We start from the raw sequence: 17,538 nt of genomic DNA, 5'->3' as shown, positions 1-17,538 counted from the left end.
TGTTTCTCTGGAGTCCCCCATGAGCCAGGGCCCCACACTCCTCGGGGGCAACAGTCCTGCCCCGCCAGGATGGCCGGCCTGACCGTGTACTCTCGGCCCCCAGCAGTGCCAGTGTGCCCCCGCTCCGCCTCCACCAGCCCTCTCAGCCCCTGCAACAGCCACCGTGTGCAGCACCGCTGCTGGGAGCGCCTCCGGGGAGTGGCCAGCAGCCCGGAGGCGACGCTGCGCCGGAGAGCCGAGTCCTCGCCCGTGAGTGCTGCCCTGCGCCAGCCCTGCCTCTGAGCACAGCCCTGGGGGACCAGGCCCGGCCCCAGCACCTGGCTCTGCCGCCTGCTGCCTGGGGGAAAGGGCGGTTTGCCAGGCAGGCCCCGCTGCCACTGACCTGGGACAGATGCCAGCAGGGGTCAGTTCCCTCGCTGTGGCTGTGGTTAGGAGCCGGGCAGGAAGGGAGACCTCTGCCACCCACCAGCCAGACCCGCCCAGCCCGCGAGGGACCCGCCAGCCCCCAGAGCTGGCCTGGCCCAGCCTAGGGGAGGGCTCAGCACCGGCATTCAGGCTCTGGCACATGGACAGCCCAGGCCTGAGCTGCTCCCAGGCCCTGGGCAGGTCGCTGTGCCCGTTTCCCATGCGCCCGGGTGGCTGTGGGAGGCTGGTGTGCCCCAGCCTTGGCCCTGCTCGCAGTGAGCCGGCAGGTCGCCAGCCCCCGGGCTCACTCCTCTCCTCCCTGCGCAGAAGAAGAAGGAGAAGAAGGACAAGGAGCGGGAGAACGCCAAGGAGCGGAGCGCCCTGTCTCGCCAGCGGGGCCTCAAGAAGCAGCAGCAGCCCCCAGCTGGCAGCCAGCCCAGCCTCCCGCCTGTCACCAACAGCAGGTCAGGTCAGGTCAGGTCAGGTCAGGCTGCCTTGGCCTGGCACCGGTTGTCGCACCCAGAGCCGGGGCCCTGCCAGCAGCACAGGGATGCAGCCCTGGCCCTGTCATGGGGGCACTGCAGGGCCTAGGCTGCTGCTTGCAGGCTGTGGTCGGGCGGACCAGGCCAGCAGCCTGCAGGCCACAGCACGGGGCAGGCAGGGGGGCGTCGCACCCTTGCTTTCCCTTTAATACCTAAATGTTGATAAATGTAAAGTAATGCGCAGTGGTAAAGTAACCCCAGCTCGACGTGCAAAATGTTGGGATTAATTTAGCCATAACCACGCCAGAGAGAAGAGGCGTGGGAGTCACGGGGGGTAGTTCTCTGGAAACATCCACGCAGTGTGCTGCAGCAGTCAGAAGGGCAAACGGGATGTCAGGACTCATTGAAAACAGCGTAGGGAATGACAGAGAGAACCTCACCGCCTGCGTACGAATCCGGGGTAGGCCCACGTCTGGAGTACGGCGTACAGATGTGGCTGCCTCGTCTCAGAGAAGATACGTTGGCACTGGAAGAGATGCAGAGAAGGGCAGTAAAGCTGATGAGGGGTTTGGAGCAGCTGCTGCATACAGAGAGTAGGAAGCCTGGGATTTTCAGCCCGGAAGACAGGAGAGTAAGGGGAGTATAACAGATCCCTGTAAAATTGCAGTTGGTCAGAAAAGGTGAAGAAGGAGAAGTTATTGACTTGCTCCACCTACATGAGCGCTGGGGTCTGCGGATGAAATTAACGGGCAGCAGGCTTGAAACAAACCAAGGGAAGATTTCTTCCCACAGAGCAGATGGCCTGTGGAACTCCTGGCCAGAGCAGGTTGTGAAGACCAGGGCTTTAACAGGGCCCAAGAAAGAGCTGGGTATGTGTACAGAGGTAGCCAGGGCGTGCAGGGGGTCTGTCAGAGGCTGGACGTGGATGAGAGCAGAGGGATCGCTTTGGTGGTTCCCTGCTCTGTTCACTCCCTCTAGGGCAGCTGCCGCTGGCTGCTGTTGGACGCCAGGGCGCTGGGCTAGACGGACATTGGGGTCTGACCCAGTCTGGCTGCTCTGATCTCACCTTGTTCCTTCTGCATTTACAGCCCTGGGCCGAAGAACCGGCCCTCGTCGCCTGCCACCCCCAAGCACCAGCTGGCTTCCCCCAGCCCAAGCCTCGGCTCTCCTCACAAGCCTCCACTGCCTCGCAGCACCCACTGCTCCCCCAAGGGGCGGCCCAGGCCTAGGCCCAGGCCCAGGGAGGACCGCGCAGAAAGGGAGAGCCCACTGAAAGTGCGAGAGAGGAAGGAGGAAGAGGAGAGTGGAGCAGCTTCCCCGGCCCCACCTGACGTCCCCAGGACCCCTGGGCCTGCTGAGCAGCCCCCAGGTCAGAGGCACCCCTGTACCAGCCTGGCAGGAAATACACCACTCAGCACTCAGGGTCCCAGCAAACAGCATCTAGGCGCCCTTTCTGGGCCTGGCCGGGCCTGGCCGTCGTGGAAGGGTCAGGAGCCAGGACTCCTGGGTTCCCTTGCTGGCCCTGGGGAGGGTGTGGGGCCGAGTGGGAGGAGTCAGGACTCCTGGGTTCCCTTGCTGGCCCTGGGGAGGGTGTGGGGCCGAGTGGGAGGAGCCAGGACTCCTGGGTTTGTGTTCCCTTGCTGGCCCTGGGGAGGGTGTGGGGCCGAGTGGGAGGAGTCAGGACTCCTGGGTTCCCTTGCTGGCCCTGGGGAGGGTGTGGGGCTGAGTGGGAGGAGTCAGGACTCCTGGGTTCCCTTGCTGGCCCTGGGGAGGGTGTGGGGCCGAGTGGGAGGAGTCAGGACTCCTGGGTTCCCTTGCTGGCCCTGGGGAGGGTGTGGGGCCGAGTGGGAGGAGCCAGGACTCCTGGGTTCCCTTGCTGGCCCTGGGGAGGGTGTGGGGCCGAGTGGGAGGAGTCAGGACTCCTGGGTTCTGTCCCTGGCGGGGGATGGGGAGGAGCTGAATCTGTGTGTGAGGCTCTGTGCATCCCACAGGTGCTGCTGTCCCCTCTGACGCTGCCAGCCCCACACCAGCGCCTACCACGCCTTCCGGCAAACCCATGGCGGGCACCACGGACCGAGAGGAGGCGGCCCGGCTCCTGACGGAGAAACGTCGGCAGGCCCGCGAGGAGCGGGAGCGCCGGGAGCAGGAGGAGCAGGAGAGGTGAGTCGGGGGGGTGTTCCTCCTCCCTGCCTGCCGCGGTCCCCCATACGCTGCAGCGGGCCCAGAAGTGCCACTGGAGCTCGGCACTAGGGGCACTGTCTGTCCAGGGGGCAGAGCCTGGAGCTGCCAGGCCCTCTGCCCTCCCGGGCTTGGGTGGCCGGGGTCGGGATGGGCTGGCGTCGGGCGGGGACTGAGGGCTGTGTGCTGCAGGCAGCAGAGGGAGGAGCAGGCCCGGCGGGAGGCTGAGGAGCGGGCCCGGCGGGAGGCTGAGGCTCGCCAGCTGCAGCAGGAGGAGCGCCAGGCCGAGGAGCGGGCCCGGGCCGAGCAGGAGGAGATGGAGCGGCTGCAGAAGCAGGTGCAGGTGGCAGGGTGGTGCTGGGGGTGGGTGGGGGGGGAGTGGAGCAGGATGTGGGGCTCCAGGAGGGGCGGGGGGCAGCCCACGGGGTCTGTGGTGGCCCTGGGTGGATGGGGCAGAGGTGATGCAAAGTCCAGGTGCTGGGCACAGGCGCCCCCCCACACGTGGGCAGCAGCCACGGACCTGCCCTGCCACCTAGTGGTGGAGAGATGCGCCCGTGGCCTGGCATTCCCAGGCCCCCCGGCAGCACCGGCACTTCCCCGGTGGGAGGCTGGGCCAGGCCGGGCTCTGCGGAGAGCTGGGGTTGGCTGAGCAGCCTCGGCGAGGGCCGGGAACGGCTTCCCCACGAGCCTCCAGCTGGGCTCCCTGCTGCACACCCCTGGGGCTCCTCTGCTTTCTGCCCCACGGGTGGAGTAAATGTCGTGTGCACCCCCTGCAGCTGACTCTCTCCTGGGGGGTCGCCCAGGTGCTCAGCTCACAGAGAACCTTGCAGCACGCTGCCCCCCGACGCAGCCGCTACCCTTCTCCCGCTGTCTCAGCCAGGGCCTGGTGCCCGGGGCGGTTCCCAGCAGCCCATGGCGCCCCGCCATGTGTGCTGGGCTGGCCGGCCAGGCTCCGCTACCCACTCGCTCCCTCTGCCCGGCTGGCGAGGCGCCCCTCCGGCAGGGCCTTGCCTGCGGGCTGACCTGGCGACTGGCTCTGCCCCTGCAGCGGGAGGAGGCAGAAGTGCGGGCGCGGGAGGAGGCCGAGAAGCAGCGGCTGGAACGGGAGAAGCATTTCCAGAGGGAGGAGCAGGAGCGGCTGGAGAGGAAGAAGGTGAGGGGCAGCGGGGGGGAGGAGGGGCGAGGGAGTGGGGTGGGGTTGGGGCAGGGCAGGGCCCAGGGGGCGGCAGGGCAGAGGCGGGTTACGCAGCGAGGGGCCAGGCTGGGAAGGGCCCAGGGGGCGGCAGGGCAGAGGCGGGTTACACAGCGAGGGGCCAGGCTGGGAAGGGCCCAGGGGGCGGCAGGGCAGAGGCGGGTTACACAGCGAGGGGCCAGGCTGGGCAGGGCCCAGGGGGCGGCAGGGCAGAGGCGGGTTACACAGCGAGGGGCCAGGCTGGGCAGGGCCCAGGGGGCGGCAGGGCAGAGGCGGGTTACGCAGCGAGGGGCCAGGCTGGGCAGGGCCCAGGGGGCGGCAGGGCAGAGGCGGGTTACACAGCGAGGGGCCAGGCTGGGCAGGGCCCAGGGGGCGGCAGGGCAGAGGCGGGTTACGCAGCGAGGGGCCAGGCTGGGCAGGGCCCAGGGGGCGGCAGGGCAGAGGCGGGTTACGCAGCGAGGGGCCAGGCTGGGCAGGGCCCAGGGGGCGGCAGGGCAGAGGTGGGTTACGCAGCGAGGGGCCAGGCTGGGCAGGGCAGAGCCCGGGGAGGGGGTTCAGCACAGCACCGAGCGAGCAACCCAGGCACTGCGGAGGGGGCAGCTGGGACTCGAGGAGTGCCAGCCCGGTGAACGGTGGGCTCAGAGCCCCCTGCCCTGGAGCGCGGAGGAGGGGCAACTGCCAGCACTCTCCCGCTGGTGTCCGGCACAGCGGGGCCAGCTGCCCAGAAGCCCGTGGGGGTGAGTTGGGCCAGGCTGGGCTCTGCAAGTGCCAGCCGAGGGCTCTGGGACTGACCCGCCTCCTCCCTCCTCAGCGGCTGGAAGAGATCATGAAGAGGACGCGTAAGTCGGACGCAGCAGATGCCAAGGTGGGTGCAGTGTGCCAGCCAGCGACCAGCTGCGCGCTGCATGGGGGCCCTGGCAGCGGTGGGGCCTCGCTGAATGGGTGCGGGGAAGACTCGGCTTTGCCGACACTGGGGATGCCACATGCCCGACCTGTGCCTACGCCCAGCCAGGCCAGGGCCGCGGAGGTTGGTGCCCCCTGAGTCCAGCTGGCTGCCCCACATCCGCAGAGCCTCTGGCTAAAGCCCTGGGATGGGGCTGCCTCACCCAGTGGCCTCGGGGCATCGCTCAGCTGCTCCTCTCGCCTCTGCAGAAGAAGGAGGAGAAGAAGGTGGTGAATGGGAAAGAAGCCAGACAGGAAGCTGACGCCAGCCCAGGTAAGCCCAGGCCTTGGCCTGCAAAGGGCCCCCACCAGCCTGGCATAGGTGAGCCCCTGCCCCTCCAGGCTGTGCCCTACACCTTGCCCCGCTCCTCAGGGCAGCCCACCCCTCCCCACATGAGGCTAATCTTGCCCTGCCTTCCCCAGCCCAGCCCCGCCCCACCAGTCTCACAAAACACACACTCCCCTTCACCCACCAGGCTCTCCCTGCCAGGTCTGATCGTCCTGCCCTGTCCCACTTGGGGGCTGGGCTGGGGGCTGACCCATCTCTCATCCACTCCCCAGGCTGCGAGAAGCGAGCAGGGCCGCTGGCAAAGGAAGAGGAGCTCCCTGAGTCGCAGGGACCCAGCACCGAGAGCCAGGGCGTGTGGCCGGGCCCTGGCCCTGAGGGGCTGCAGCAGAGGTATCTGTCCTGGGGGAGGCACTGGGCCGGGCGGGGCGGGGCGGGGGGAGCTAGGACTCCACGGGGGTGCGGGGAGTGCCCGTCCCCAGGAGCAGGGGAGCTGGGACCCTGCGGGGAAGGGCCAGCCGGGAGCTGCAGCTCTGCAGCTGTGAGGGGTGGAGCACAAAGGTTTGGGGCTGGGATCTGATCTGGTCCGCGTGTCACTGCAGCGCCCCCAGCAAGGACCCGGCGCCCCTGGTGAATGGCATGCAGGCCAGCACGCAGGAGAACGGCTTCCCGGGCAGAGGGGCGGGCCCAGGTGTGCTGGAGCGCTCCCAGCATGGCAGCAGCACCGACCCCATCATCCCCTTTGGGGACAAGGAGCCCTTCCTCAAGACAGCTGTCGTCAAGCCCCCCCAGGTCGCAGGTAGGGGCTTCCCCTGCCCCCCCGCAAGCTCACGCCCTCACGGCGGGGGGCCCAGGCAGGGCTGGGGTGGGGACTTGGCGCTGGAGCAGATCCCGGCGGAGAGACGGCAGCAGCCTGGAGCAAACCTGGCCAGCCCCGTCCCTGTCCCACCTTTGGGCCTCTTGTGCCCGCAGCCAGCGGATGCTGCGCCGTGCCTGGGGCGGGGCGGCTCTCCTCGCGGGGTGGGCTGGCTGGCAGCGTCCCTGGCCTAATCCCCCTCCCTCGTCTCTCGCAGAAGTGCTGTGAGGGTGCGTCTCCCTGGGCAGAGCGCCCCCGGCGCTGGAAGAAGCCAAGTCCAGACTGGCTCACGGAACTGTAGCTGTTACCAGATGAAAAGCCTCGTTGCCCAGGCTCCCACCCGGTGCCCCGGGCAGGGCAGGACAGGGCCGGGCTGGGCCGGGGTGAGACGCCCCCCTCCTCATGAGCCCCAGGGACGCCGGGTTTCTCTTGTTCGTTTTTCACGTGCACCTTATGAGACTGACAGGCCGCCCCTCCCCCCGCGTGGTGTCCCAACGTCCTTATTTAACTCGCTGGGGACAGTGTCTGTGAATAATGTAAATAAAGCTCCGTGTGACACTGGTGACGAGTGCCCGGCCCAGCTCTCTCTGTGCAGGGGGCAAGGCCCACCCCGAACGGCTGAGGGGCACAGGGGCCTGGCATTGCCCGGCTGTGTCCATGGGGAACTTCCCCAAGCCAGGCCAGCTAGGCCGGGCATGTGTGCCTGCCCCTCAGCAGTCCACCTGCTGCCCTTGTACAATGGGCTACACTCCAGATGGGCCACAGGCCCAGGGTCGGTGCCACGTGTCAGAGGGCCCTGGGGCTCGGTGCCGTGTGTTGGAGGAGGCCTGGGGCTCGGTGCCGCGTGTCAGAGGGGCTCTGGGGCTTGGTGCCATGTGTTGGAGGAGGCCTGGGGCCCAGGGCTCAGTGCCGTGTGTCAGAGGGGCCCCGGGGAGCTGTGCCAAGTGGCGGAGGGGGCCTGGGGCCCAGTGCCAAGTGGCAGAGGGGGCCCGGGGTTCGGTGTTGGGGGTGGCCCAAGGTGGAGGGGGCCTGGGGCTCGGTGCCGTGTGTCATAGGGGCCCCGGGGCTCGGTGCCAAGCGGCGGAGGGGCTCTGGGGCTTGGTGCCATGTGTTGGAGGAGGCCTGGGGCCCGGGGCTCAGTGCCGTGTGTCAGAGGGGCCCCGGGGAGCTGTGCCAAATGGCGGAGGGGGCCTGGGGCCCAGTGCCAAGTGGCAGAGGGGGCCCGGGGCTCGGTGCTGGGGGTGGCCCAAGGTGGAGGGGGCCTGGGGCTCGGTGCCGTGTGTCATAGGGGCCCCGGGGCTCGGTGCCAAGCGGCGGAGGGGCCCTGGGGGTTGGTGCTGTGTAGCACGGGGGCCTGAGGCTCGGTGCTGTGTGTCGGAGGGGCCCCAGGGCTCGGTGCCAAGTGGCGGAGGGGGCCCGGGGCTCCGTGCTGGGGGTGGCCCGGGGCGGAGGGGGCCTGGGGCTCGGTGCCATGTTTCGGAGGGCGCAGCCGGGCCTGTACCCGCCTCCCTTGGTGCCATTGTGACAGTGTTATGCCTCTGAACAACCTGCTCAAACAATAAAATGGAATTGCCGCTCAGCCTCCACGTCTCTGTGTGCTCTGGGCCGCCCGGCCAGCCCTGCCTCCTGCTCAGGGCCGGAGGACGGCTTGGCCAGAGCCGTCTCCCGCTATCTCCTGCCTGCCGTGCTGAAGCTTCTGACCAGCAGCTGGAGCCAGTGACACGCAGCCTCTTCCTGCCGCGCCGGGCCCAGTGCCCGAGAGACAGGTCCCCTGGCCCTTCCCAGCCCACCACCCCCACTCCTCCGGAGATGCTGCTGCAGGGGCTGAGCCGCCCTGCCACATTATCGCTGCAGGCCAGGAGGTGGCAGCAAGCTTTGTGCTCCTCCGTCTGCAGATGGGGCTAGAGATCTGGCAGCCCTGCCTTCTCCAGCAGACTAGGCACCCAAATGGGCTCGTGCTTGGAGGCAGATCTGGACTTCCATTAAGTAAGCCACAGCTTAGGGCAGCGATGGGAAAGCAGAAATGGTGAGTGCTGGAGGCTGCGCCTGGGCCCACCTCCCTCTGCTGCACCACAGCACCCGCGCTGACCTGCTCCTCTCCCTCCCAGCGCTCTCAGCGCACGCACCACCCGACGCCGGCTTGTTGGCAGCGTTCCAGCTCTGGGAGGGAGGGGGAGAAGTGGGCACAGCAGTGCCCTGGTGCACAAGGGGGTAACAAAGGGGCTCACGAGTTGCAGGTTCCCCACCCCGGCGTAGGGCTTCATGTTATGGGGGGCCTTTACGTTCAAAGACGCCTAAATTGCATTGTTGGATAATGCTGTGCGGCCCCTTAAACCTCACCCCACTTTGGGCACAGTGCACCCGACCTGCAGTGCACCTCCATCTGCTCCTGCTTGGGGGGCACAGAGGCAGCTGCAAGGTGATGGATCCCAGCCCTGGTGCAAGTTCAGGGAGCCCCAGGGGTGCCTGAAAGGAGCAGAGCAGGGCCCTGGGCACCTGGCCCACAGTGGGACCGAGCAGTTGATTCCACTTTGCAGAATTCACCGCTGCCTGGAGTTTTGGTTTGTGTGACTTGTTTGAAAATGGGAACCGTGACTGGAAAACACCCTGAAAATTTTCCATCCACCCGAAAGCCCCGGAGCCCAGATTGAAGTCTAAATTACCCTTTAAAATGCAAAGATGGGGCTGAAACCCAAGAGGGGAAGGGAAGCGAGTGGGGTTTTCTTAGGCTGAATTTTTCACAACCTCCAAACCTTATGTGAAGAACAAGTTGGCCATGCTTCTCCCCGTGCCCGGGCGCCAGCCTGCCATCCGCCCTGCAGCCCAAGCAGGGAGACAGTGGCTGTGACTAAATGTCCATCCTCAGCATATTGTCTCTGTGCCCAGCCCAGCCCAGCCAAGCTTGTGAACTCTCCAACGTACAAGACCTGTTCGTGTGGGAGGGCTCTTGGATTATCAGGAAAGCTGGTGGCCCTTGCACAGCGAACCCAAGGGTCGAGGATGTGTGGGCGATGTCCTGACCTTGCTCCTGGCCTGGTATGGTTTGGGGATTCAGACTGGCAGGGCAGTGAACTGTGGACTTGCCAGCTGCTTCTGCCCCGACACAGAGAGGGGAAGGACCAGGACTGGTTCTTTGGGGTGGGGCCACCCTGTGCCCAGCAGCTGGGAGCTGCCGTAGCCCAAGTACTGCTTCACAAGGGCAGTGCAAGGCAGACCCTTTCCCGGCAGGATGAGGGAAGGGCTGCCCTTTGGGCACCACCCTCCGGGCCTCTCCCATGCAAGCCGCGAAAGGCCTTTGGGAGGGTTTACTGCTCAGATGCCAAGGAGCAGGCGTTACTGCCCAGTGTCAGACCTTGCCAGGTGTGGAAGGGTGCAGCGCTGGAGGAGGGTGCAGCGCTGGAGGAGGTTTCAGCACTGGGCAGCTGGTTACTTTCGGACCCAGCCTGCACCAACACCCGGCCTGGGGACCCACCACCCCACTGGTCCCTTGGAGGAGCAATTTCCCACTCCCTCTGCACCCCCAGGGGACTCTCCTCCCCCTCTAGCTGCCTGTCAGCTGTTGTTCCCATCTATGCTATCGATGACACCCGGGGTGTCTATTTTCAGTCCCCCTCAGCATCCAAAGGTCAGCATGGCTCTCCCTGGCTTCCTCCCAGCCCGGAAAGGGCCCCCAAGGCACATTCTTTCCAAACGGCACCAGGCTAGAACGTGGCAGGATGGGCCCCCGATGGTTCAGCTGGGGCAATAGTGCAGCTGGATAGCACTGGAGCGAGGCTCTTTCGCCATGCTCAGAATGCCATGCCCCCGTTATACAGGGGGAAACTGAGGCACGGAGTGGGTCCACAGCATCACAGCAAAGTCAGCACTGGGCATTGCTCTCCTGTTTCTGATCTGCTCAAAAGTGACATCAGGTTGGGCCAAGGCTGCGCCCAGCTGTTCGAAGCCCGCCCTGGGCGTAGGAGGGGGCCAGATCCAGCGGCAGTGGGGATCCGGTCCTAGCTCTGGCAGCTGGAGTCCAACATTCAGTGTCGAGTCCTCTGGGTGCCAGGCCGAGGGCCAGGGTTCCGGGCAGTTCCTGGCCAGGGGCTGCATTTGCAGGTTGCTATAGAGATGCACAATTCACGGGCCAGCCCAGACTGGCTCTGAGGGTGGTGGCAGGTCACATCCATCACTGGGGCTAAGGGGAGGGAGCCCCTGCCCAGGCCCAGCCCCGTGTTCTCTGCTGGGGGGCTCAATGGGCCTGTGGGTCACACAACCCACCTCTTATCAGCCTGCCCACCCCTCCCTGGGGTGCAGAATGCTCCTCCCACTGCACAAGCTCTAACTCCAGCAGTATGTCTGCACCCCTCCATGCCCCAGCGCTGAGGTACCCCAAGAACGCTGCTCTGCCATGCTCCCTGCTGCAGCTCTGCTGCAGCCGCCTGAGCGGGGCCCCCGGTGTCCTGCTCCGCCAGCGTTTCAGGCGTTCTTCGGGTATCTAATTTTAGCCATTCCGCCAGGGGCTGACGCAGCTGTTCCGGTGCCAGGATCAGCATTGATCTTAGCTGGGCCCCCCACTCAGCCGTGGAATCTGCCTGGATCGAATGGCCCATGGTTCCCCAGCCTCGCGTGGAGGGAGGGAGTGCAGTGGGGGCGGGAAGGGGACTCAGCAGGGATCCTCTAGGCCCGGCAAGGAGCAGTTCTGTCCACTACCAGCACAACTGCTCCTGGGAAGAGGCTGGGGCCTGGCCCAGTGCAGAGAGTAGGATTCCCTCCACCAGCCCAGCAAGCAGCAACCAGAGGCCAGTGATGTGGCTGGTGTTATATGCAAGGTGGGGGCGGTAACCTCCTCCACTGTACCAGCTTCTCTCGGGGCGAGATGAGCTGTGAGCTCACAAGGAGCGCTGGTTCAGGCTGGAGAAGGGAGCCTGGCTGCACTGGGCTGCTCAGCCTAAGGAGTCCACACATGTTCCAAGAGCCCGGCCGTGGGGACGGACAGGGTTCCTGCTAATCGTTGCCATCCATGGGCACAATAAATGTGATGTGCACCGAGGCATGTGCGGATGTGCACCACCAATAGAGCCACAGGCTGCCGGCTGGGGGCGCTCTGCCAATCAGCCGGGCGGCCGCCCAAGCACTCGGCTTACAGGGAGCCCTGGGGATGGGGTCTGCCAACACCATCGCAGCCGGGAGGCAAAACCGCCCATTTTACTGGAGCACTGTGCGGCCTGCCGGCTGCCTTACGCCCAGGCACGCTGCCTTGACCGGGCCTGCGCTGGACTCGCTACGAACTACGGCAACATGAGACGTTCGAATGTATGAAATCCATGTTGGAATGCCGGGTTTTAGACACTCGCATGTACGCGCCCCCACTGACTGACTGCTGCCATGCTCAATCGCCAGATGTCCGCTGCGGGAGCCTCTCCCTCAGCCCTGGAGCACTCTGGGTATTTTCGCTGGTGCACTATGGGGAAAGTGCCCCACAAGTGACTGTGGGTATGTGATGTCCTCTTCCCACACTGCATTACTCTCACTCCCCTCGGCGGCAGCTTTCCCACCTCTGCAGCCCTCCGCATGCGCCAGCCGGGGCGTGGTGCTGCCTGGCAGCGTGGGCCGCGCTGAACAGCAGGCACCTCCTTTCATTGGGTTGGGGACTAGCCACGTGATGTGGGTGGGCACGGGAAGGACCCCAGCTGCACTGGTGCCACTGGGGGACGGAGGGAGGGGTGCACAAATAAACCGCAGAAGTTCCTCGGCCTGTCATACAAGCACGACCCGCCCCCGCCCCCCAAACAGCCCAGCTGCTACAGGGGGCAGTGGGGCAGGGGCTGGTGCCAGCACTGAGAAGTGCTCGGCTTGCAGAGGTAGAGCCAGCCCATGAACTCTGCGGTGGGGCTACTTTTGACGGGTAGATGCACTCACAGCGCTAACAGCAAAGAAAGAAAAAGTTTCTCAGCCTCTCACACAAGCCTGACCCCACAGCCACAGGCTTCCTGGTGCCCAATTCAAATTCGCAGGCTTCCTCTTACCTACTTCCTGTGCACCTGGGGAGCAGCAGAGATGGAAGTGGCCAGAGCAGATAAAAGACATGGTGTTTCCACACTAGCCTTAATTCAAACTTACTGCTACGTTGAGCAGCTTTCCACGGAGCTATAACACTGACCTTAGCGCTGCCTGCAATCGACCTAACGGTATTTACAGCAGACATCCTCCAATTGTGCTAACTGCCTTAAATGTGACTTTCGCAGTTGCGTCGACGCAGCCTAAGTGTGTTACAGCAGCACCAATGGGCCCCAGCTGCACTCAGGGTCCCGTCATGCCAGGCACTGCAGAGGCAGACAGTCCCTGCCTCCCAGGCTTAGGACTGAAAGGGACAGCGCGCAAGGGCTGGGTGGCAGCTGGGGAAGTAAGGCACAGAGAGGTGGATGACTTGCCCTGGGTCACACAGGGAACCAAGGACAGAGCAGGGCATTGACCCCTGTTGTCTACCGCAGGGCCCTCTGCCGTGCCCCGAGAAGTCCTCTGAGGTCCACCCCAGCAGAGGGCAGGTCAGTGTTAGGCTGGCTTTGGGTGTGGAGGCCAGAAAGGAAGGTCCCAAAGTCCCACACAGAAATTAGAGGCCTTGGTTTTGCACCACGGCGCCAATCCAGCCCTCCAGCTGCTGGATCATGGGCCTCCTGCAGGAAACAATCTCATCTACAGGCAGAGAAACCCGCAGGCCATGCTGGCAAGCTCTGCAGTGCTCCAGGAAGCCCCGTATTTCCCTTACGCTTGTAAGTATCAGGGATGGGTCTGCTCCAGAGGGACCCTGTGGAGTGCTGGGAGGGGAGCAGCTTATGCATTAGCTCCATGGGCGGAGCAGCACCGAGTGCCAAGCAAGACTCAGTCACACCAGGGATCTTCCATCTTCTCCTACAACTTGTCCTGTGCTTCCTCACAAGAGCAGACTGCCAGTCCCCTGCGTGTTGGCTTGTCACTAGGAAGGGCTCAGCCTCACTGGCCACCCAGGGAAGGGGACAGGTGGCACCTGGTTGGCTGGTGTCATGCAGTTACCTGGATCCTGCTCGCCAAAGCAGGCTGGGGAGCATTAGCACCAGAGGGTCCGATCCAAATCCAAATCACTGCAGCGGGCGCCAGGCTTCTCACTGGCTGAGGACTGAGCTCTACATGTACACAGGGGGATGTTTACTGGTGACATGTTAAGGCCTGATGCTCCACTGGGCAAATAAATGAAAAGGTGTCAGCTCTGAGCAAACCTCCCCAAAGTTCCCCAGAACAGCCTGGCTGTACAGAGAGCACTGGGGCGTGTGCTCCTGAGAGACTGCAGACACCAACTGGATTCCAGCTGGAAATCGGCATCAGCTGAGCTGGGCTGGGTCAGGCCTTTGTTTGTTTTCTTATTTGCCATGGGACCCTCACAGCCGCCCTTGAGCATGAATTCTAATGGAAAAACCATTCAACTCCTTCCCTGCTGGAAGTTCTGTACACACAGGGAGGAATCGGGCTTCATGCCCTTGCCCCCCGAAGAAGGCAAGTTATTTTTAGCCCCATTAGATAGGTAAGAAGCCTGAGGCACAAAGACATTAAGAGTCTTGTCCAGGCCTGGCTGATGAGTCAGTTGCAGGATCTCAAACCCAGCCCGTGCTCTGAACTCTAGACTGTACAGTGATCAAGGAAAGAGTTGCCATAAATCAGGTGTGTGGCTAGGAGCAGCTCTGGACAACAGCAAGGCCCTGCTGTGAACACACATCTTATCAGCTACAAGGTTTATAGAGAAAAAAACCCACCACTTGGGCTTCTGCTGCTATGCAGTCTCCAGTCCAGGACAGCTTTCTGACACCGACCATCCTTTGGCAGTCAGGCCAGGAGGCGAGGCAACTGCCTGCTGTTCTTCCCTGGCTGACTGTTTGGAGTCCTGCAAATCACAAGAGCAGTTCTGGGTAATGTCAAAGGTCAGAGATAAACAATCCAGACTCCTCTGGTTTGGGGCTTGCAAGCAACAGTGGCTGTTTGCTTTACTGCTGCTGAAAACAGGCATTTTTCTGAAGGGAAGGCAGGATTCCAAACCCATTGTGCTGCTCCAACACCTTCCAGTCCCTGAAAAGCAATGCCCTGCTGCCCCCGGAGCCAGAGTTCCTGGAAGCTATAAGGATGATTCTTAATACTGCAGCATACAACAAAGGAATCATAAGATGTGGGCACCCCCATGGGGAACTTCCCAGCTCGGATGGGGAGAGGTGGCTTGGACATCCTTGTTCAGTTTCCGAAAGGTCTATAGAAATAGCCTCACTTCCTGTTTCAGGCAGAGGCAGGAACCTGAATGCTGAAAAGTCATGTGAAAAAGCAAGAGATTCTCAGCCTGGTTTTGCAGACATCAGTGTAGGAAGCTTGAGCAATACATCCCAACTTGACCCTGGCAGCCCTGCTGAGGAGAGATCTAAGAAGCCATCAAGTCCAGCCCCCTGCCCAAGGCAGGACCAAACCCCATCAGATCGGTCTAGCCAGGGCTTTGTCGAGGCGAGACTTCAACACCTCCAGGGATGGAGACTCCACTACTGCCCTGGGTAGATCATTCCAATGCTTCACCACCCGCCTAGGGAAAAAGTTTTTCCTAGTGTTCAACCTGGACCCTCCTAACCGCAGTTTGAGACCATTGTTCCGTGTTCTGCCATCCGTGACCACTGTGAACAGCCTCTCTCCAGCCTCTTTGCAGCCTCCCTTCAGTAAGTTGAAGACTGGTATCAAATCCCCCCTCGGTCTTCTCTTCTGCAGACTAAACAGACCCAATTCCCTCAGCCTCTCTTCATAGGTCATATGCTCCAGCCCCCGAATTATGTTGGTCGACCTCTGCTGGATCCTCTCCAGAGTGTCCACATCTCTCCTATGACTGGGGGCCCAGAACTGGGCACAGGACGCCAGATGCGGCTTCACCAAAGCCGAATAAAGAGGAATAATCACTTCTCTGGATCCACTGGCAACGCTCCTCTTGATGCACCTAATACACCATTAGCCTTCTTGGCTACAATGGCAAATTTTTGACTCATGTCCAGCTTCTCGTCCACTACAGCTCCCAGGTCCTTTTCTGCAGAACTACTACCGAGCCAGTTGGATCCCAGCCTGTAACAATGCTTGGGATTCTTCTGGCCCAAGTGCAGGACTCTGCACTTGTCCTTATTCAACCTCATCAGATTTCTTGTGGCCCAGTCTTCCAATTTGTCTAAGTCACTCCGGACCCTGTCCCTACCCTCCAGTGTATCTACCTCTCACCCAGCTTCGTGTCATCCGCAGACTTGCTGAGGGTGCAATCCAACCCCTCATTCAGGTCATTAATAAATATGTTGAACAGAACAAGACCCAGAACTGAACCTTGGGGCACTCCACTAGAAACCAACCGCCATCCCAACATCGAGCCGTTGATTACTACCTGCTGGGCCCAACCTTCTAGCCAGCTTTCTATCCATCTTACCGTCCATTTATCCAATCCACATTCCTTTAACTTGCTTACAAGAATATTGTGGGAGACCGTATCAAAAGCTTTCCTAAGGTCAAGATAAATCACATCCATTGATTTTCCCCTATCCACAGAGCCAGTTAATTCATCGTAGAAACTAATCAGATTGGTCAGGCATGACTTGCCCTTCGTGAATCCATGCTGACTATTCCTGACCTCTTTCCCCTCCTCCAAGTGCCTCAAAATGACTTCCTTAAGGAGCCCCTCCATGATTTTTCCAGGGACTGATGTAAGACTGACCAGCCTATAGTTCCCTGGATCATCCTTCTTCCCTTTTTTAAAGATGGGCACTACGTTTGCCTTTTTCCAATCATCTGGGATCTCTCCTGATCTCCATGACTTTTCAAAGATAATGGCCAAGGGCTCGTCAACGACATACGCCAACTCCCTCAGAACCCTTGGATGAATTAAGTCTGAGCCCATGAATTTATATACATTTAGTTTTTTTAGACAGCTCCTAACCTGTTCTTTCCCCACCAAAGGCTGTCCACCTTCATCCCATAGTGCATCACTTATCGCATTAGTCTGGGAGCTGTCCTCATCTGTGAAGACAGAGGCAAAGAAAGCACTAAGTACTTCAGCTTTCCCTACATCATTTGTCACTGGGTTACCTCCCTCATCCAGTAAGAAAACTTTTCTTGTTATCCTTCACGTTCCTCGTGAGTCACAATTCCAGTTACTGATAACTGCCCTGCATTCTCGAGCTATATCTTTATATCCCTCCCTAGACATCTGCCCAAGTTTCCACTTTTTGTAAGCTCCCTTTTTGTGCCGAAGTTTTCCAAGGATTTCCCCAGTAAGCCAGTCTGGTCTCCTACCATATGTACTTCTCTTGCTGCTCATTGGGATGGTTTCTTGTCAATACCCATGCTGTGCCCAGGGCACCAGGTGGGGTTGCTCCAGTCCAGCTGCAGCAACTACAGCTCTCAGTGTGCCCGCAGCCCCTGCACATGTGGTCTGTGCTGGAGCATCCCTGCCTGTGGCACATCCAGGACACTGGGACTGGCCTTGGCTGGAGCACCACCACCCAGCAGTGCACCTGGGGCCACTGCAGATAGGGTGTGCTCTGGCGGCACTGGAGCACTCCCACAGTCCCTGTGACAGCGTTGCAGGCATGGATGCTCCAGCTGAGCCAGAGCAGTCCTGGACACTGGCACACCGTGGGGTGGGGGACACTCTAGCTCAGCTGGGCTAAAGCAACCTCCCTGGCCATCCCCTCCTCCCCTTTTAATCGGTTATCCAGCTAAACCTAACGTTGAACCAGTTAACTAATTAAAGGGGATTTTACATTCCTATGACTAATGAATCTTCCTAAGTCCGAGGTGGGCCCCTGTGGGCACAAGTAAAGATCTTGTAAGCTCTAAAACAGACAATGTGCTAGGGGTTTGTCACAAGTGAGCTGTCTGACCCCCAACAAGGGCCCATCCCCACTGGGAATTCACTGCTCCCCTCACCCCAAAGCCCTAGCTGGGGGGTCTGACCCCCAGCCTGGACCCACCCCCACTGGGAGCTCTCCCCCTTCCCCAGCGAGGGGACCTTTGACCCCACTCTATGCCCCGCCTCCTCCGCCCTACAGGCAGCGCGTGACGCACAGGCGGCCGGCTGCCGCGCGGGGCCTGCCGGGAGTCGTAGTCCCCTCCGCTGCGGCGGCCGATGGGCGGATGTCGCGGAGGGGACTGCGTCTCCCAGCAGCCCGCGCGGCGGGCG

General features: G+C 62.2%; 1 protein-coding gene across 5 annotated transcripts in view; it reads left to right on the top strand.

The window, feature by feature from the left end:
- The window catches only part of MAP7D1 (MAP7 domain containing 1), a 34,574-nt gene extending 27,670 nt beyond the window's left edge, over nucleotides 1-6,904 (top strand). For 3 of the 5 annotated variants that reach the window (XM_074976293.1, XM_074976295.1, XM_074976292.1), the window contains 11 exons: nucleotides 104-249; nucleotides 733-869; nucleotides 1,976-2,256; nucleotides 2,879-3,047; nucleotides 3,258-3,402; nucleotides 4,114-4,218; nucleotides 5,069-5,122; nucleotides 5,410-5,473; nucleotides 5,761-5,878; nucleotides 6,088-6,284; nucleotides 6,559-6,904. In XM_074976293.1, the coding sequence (XP_074832394.1) occupies nucleotides 104-249; nucleotides 733-869; nucleotides 1,976-2,256; nucleotides 2,879-3,047; nucleotides 3,258-3,402; nucleotides 4,114-4,218; nucleotides 5,069-5,122; nucleotides 5,410-5,473; nucleotides 5,761-5,878; nucleotides 6,088-6,284; nucleotides 6,559-6,569 (1,427 nt within the window). In that variant the 3' untranslated portion in view covers nucleotides 6,570-6,904. The remainder of the gene's footprint in view (nucleotides 1-103; nucleotides 250-732; nucleotides 870-1,975; nucleotides 2,257-2,878; nucleotides 3,048-3,257; nucleotides 3,403-4,113; nucleotides 4,219-5,068; nucleotides 5,123-5,409; nucleotides 5,474-5,760; nucleotides 5,879-6,087; nucleotides 6,285-6,558) is intronic. The other 2 variants (XM_074976296.1, XM_074976294.1) reach the window with 1 other exon arrangement.
- The last annotated feature ends 10,634 nt before the right edge of the window (nucleotides 6,905-17,538 follow it).

This window comes from Carettochelys insculpta, chromosome 24 (genome assembly GCF_033958435.1).
Source record: "Carettochelys insculpta isolate YL-2023 chromosome 24, ASM3395843v1, whole genome shotgun sequence".
In the NCBI taxonomy this organism is placed as follows: Eukaryota; Metazoa; Chordata; order Testudines; family Carettochelyidae; genus Carettochelys; species Carettochelys insculpta.
Note: the sequence above shows the minus strand (reverse complement) of the source record. Positions and strands in the feature narration are given on the sequence as shown.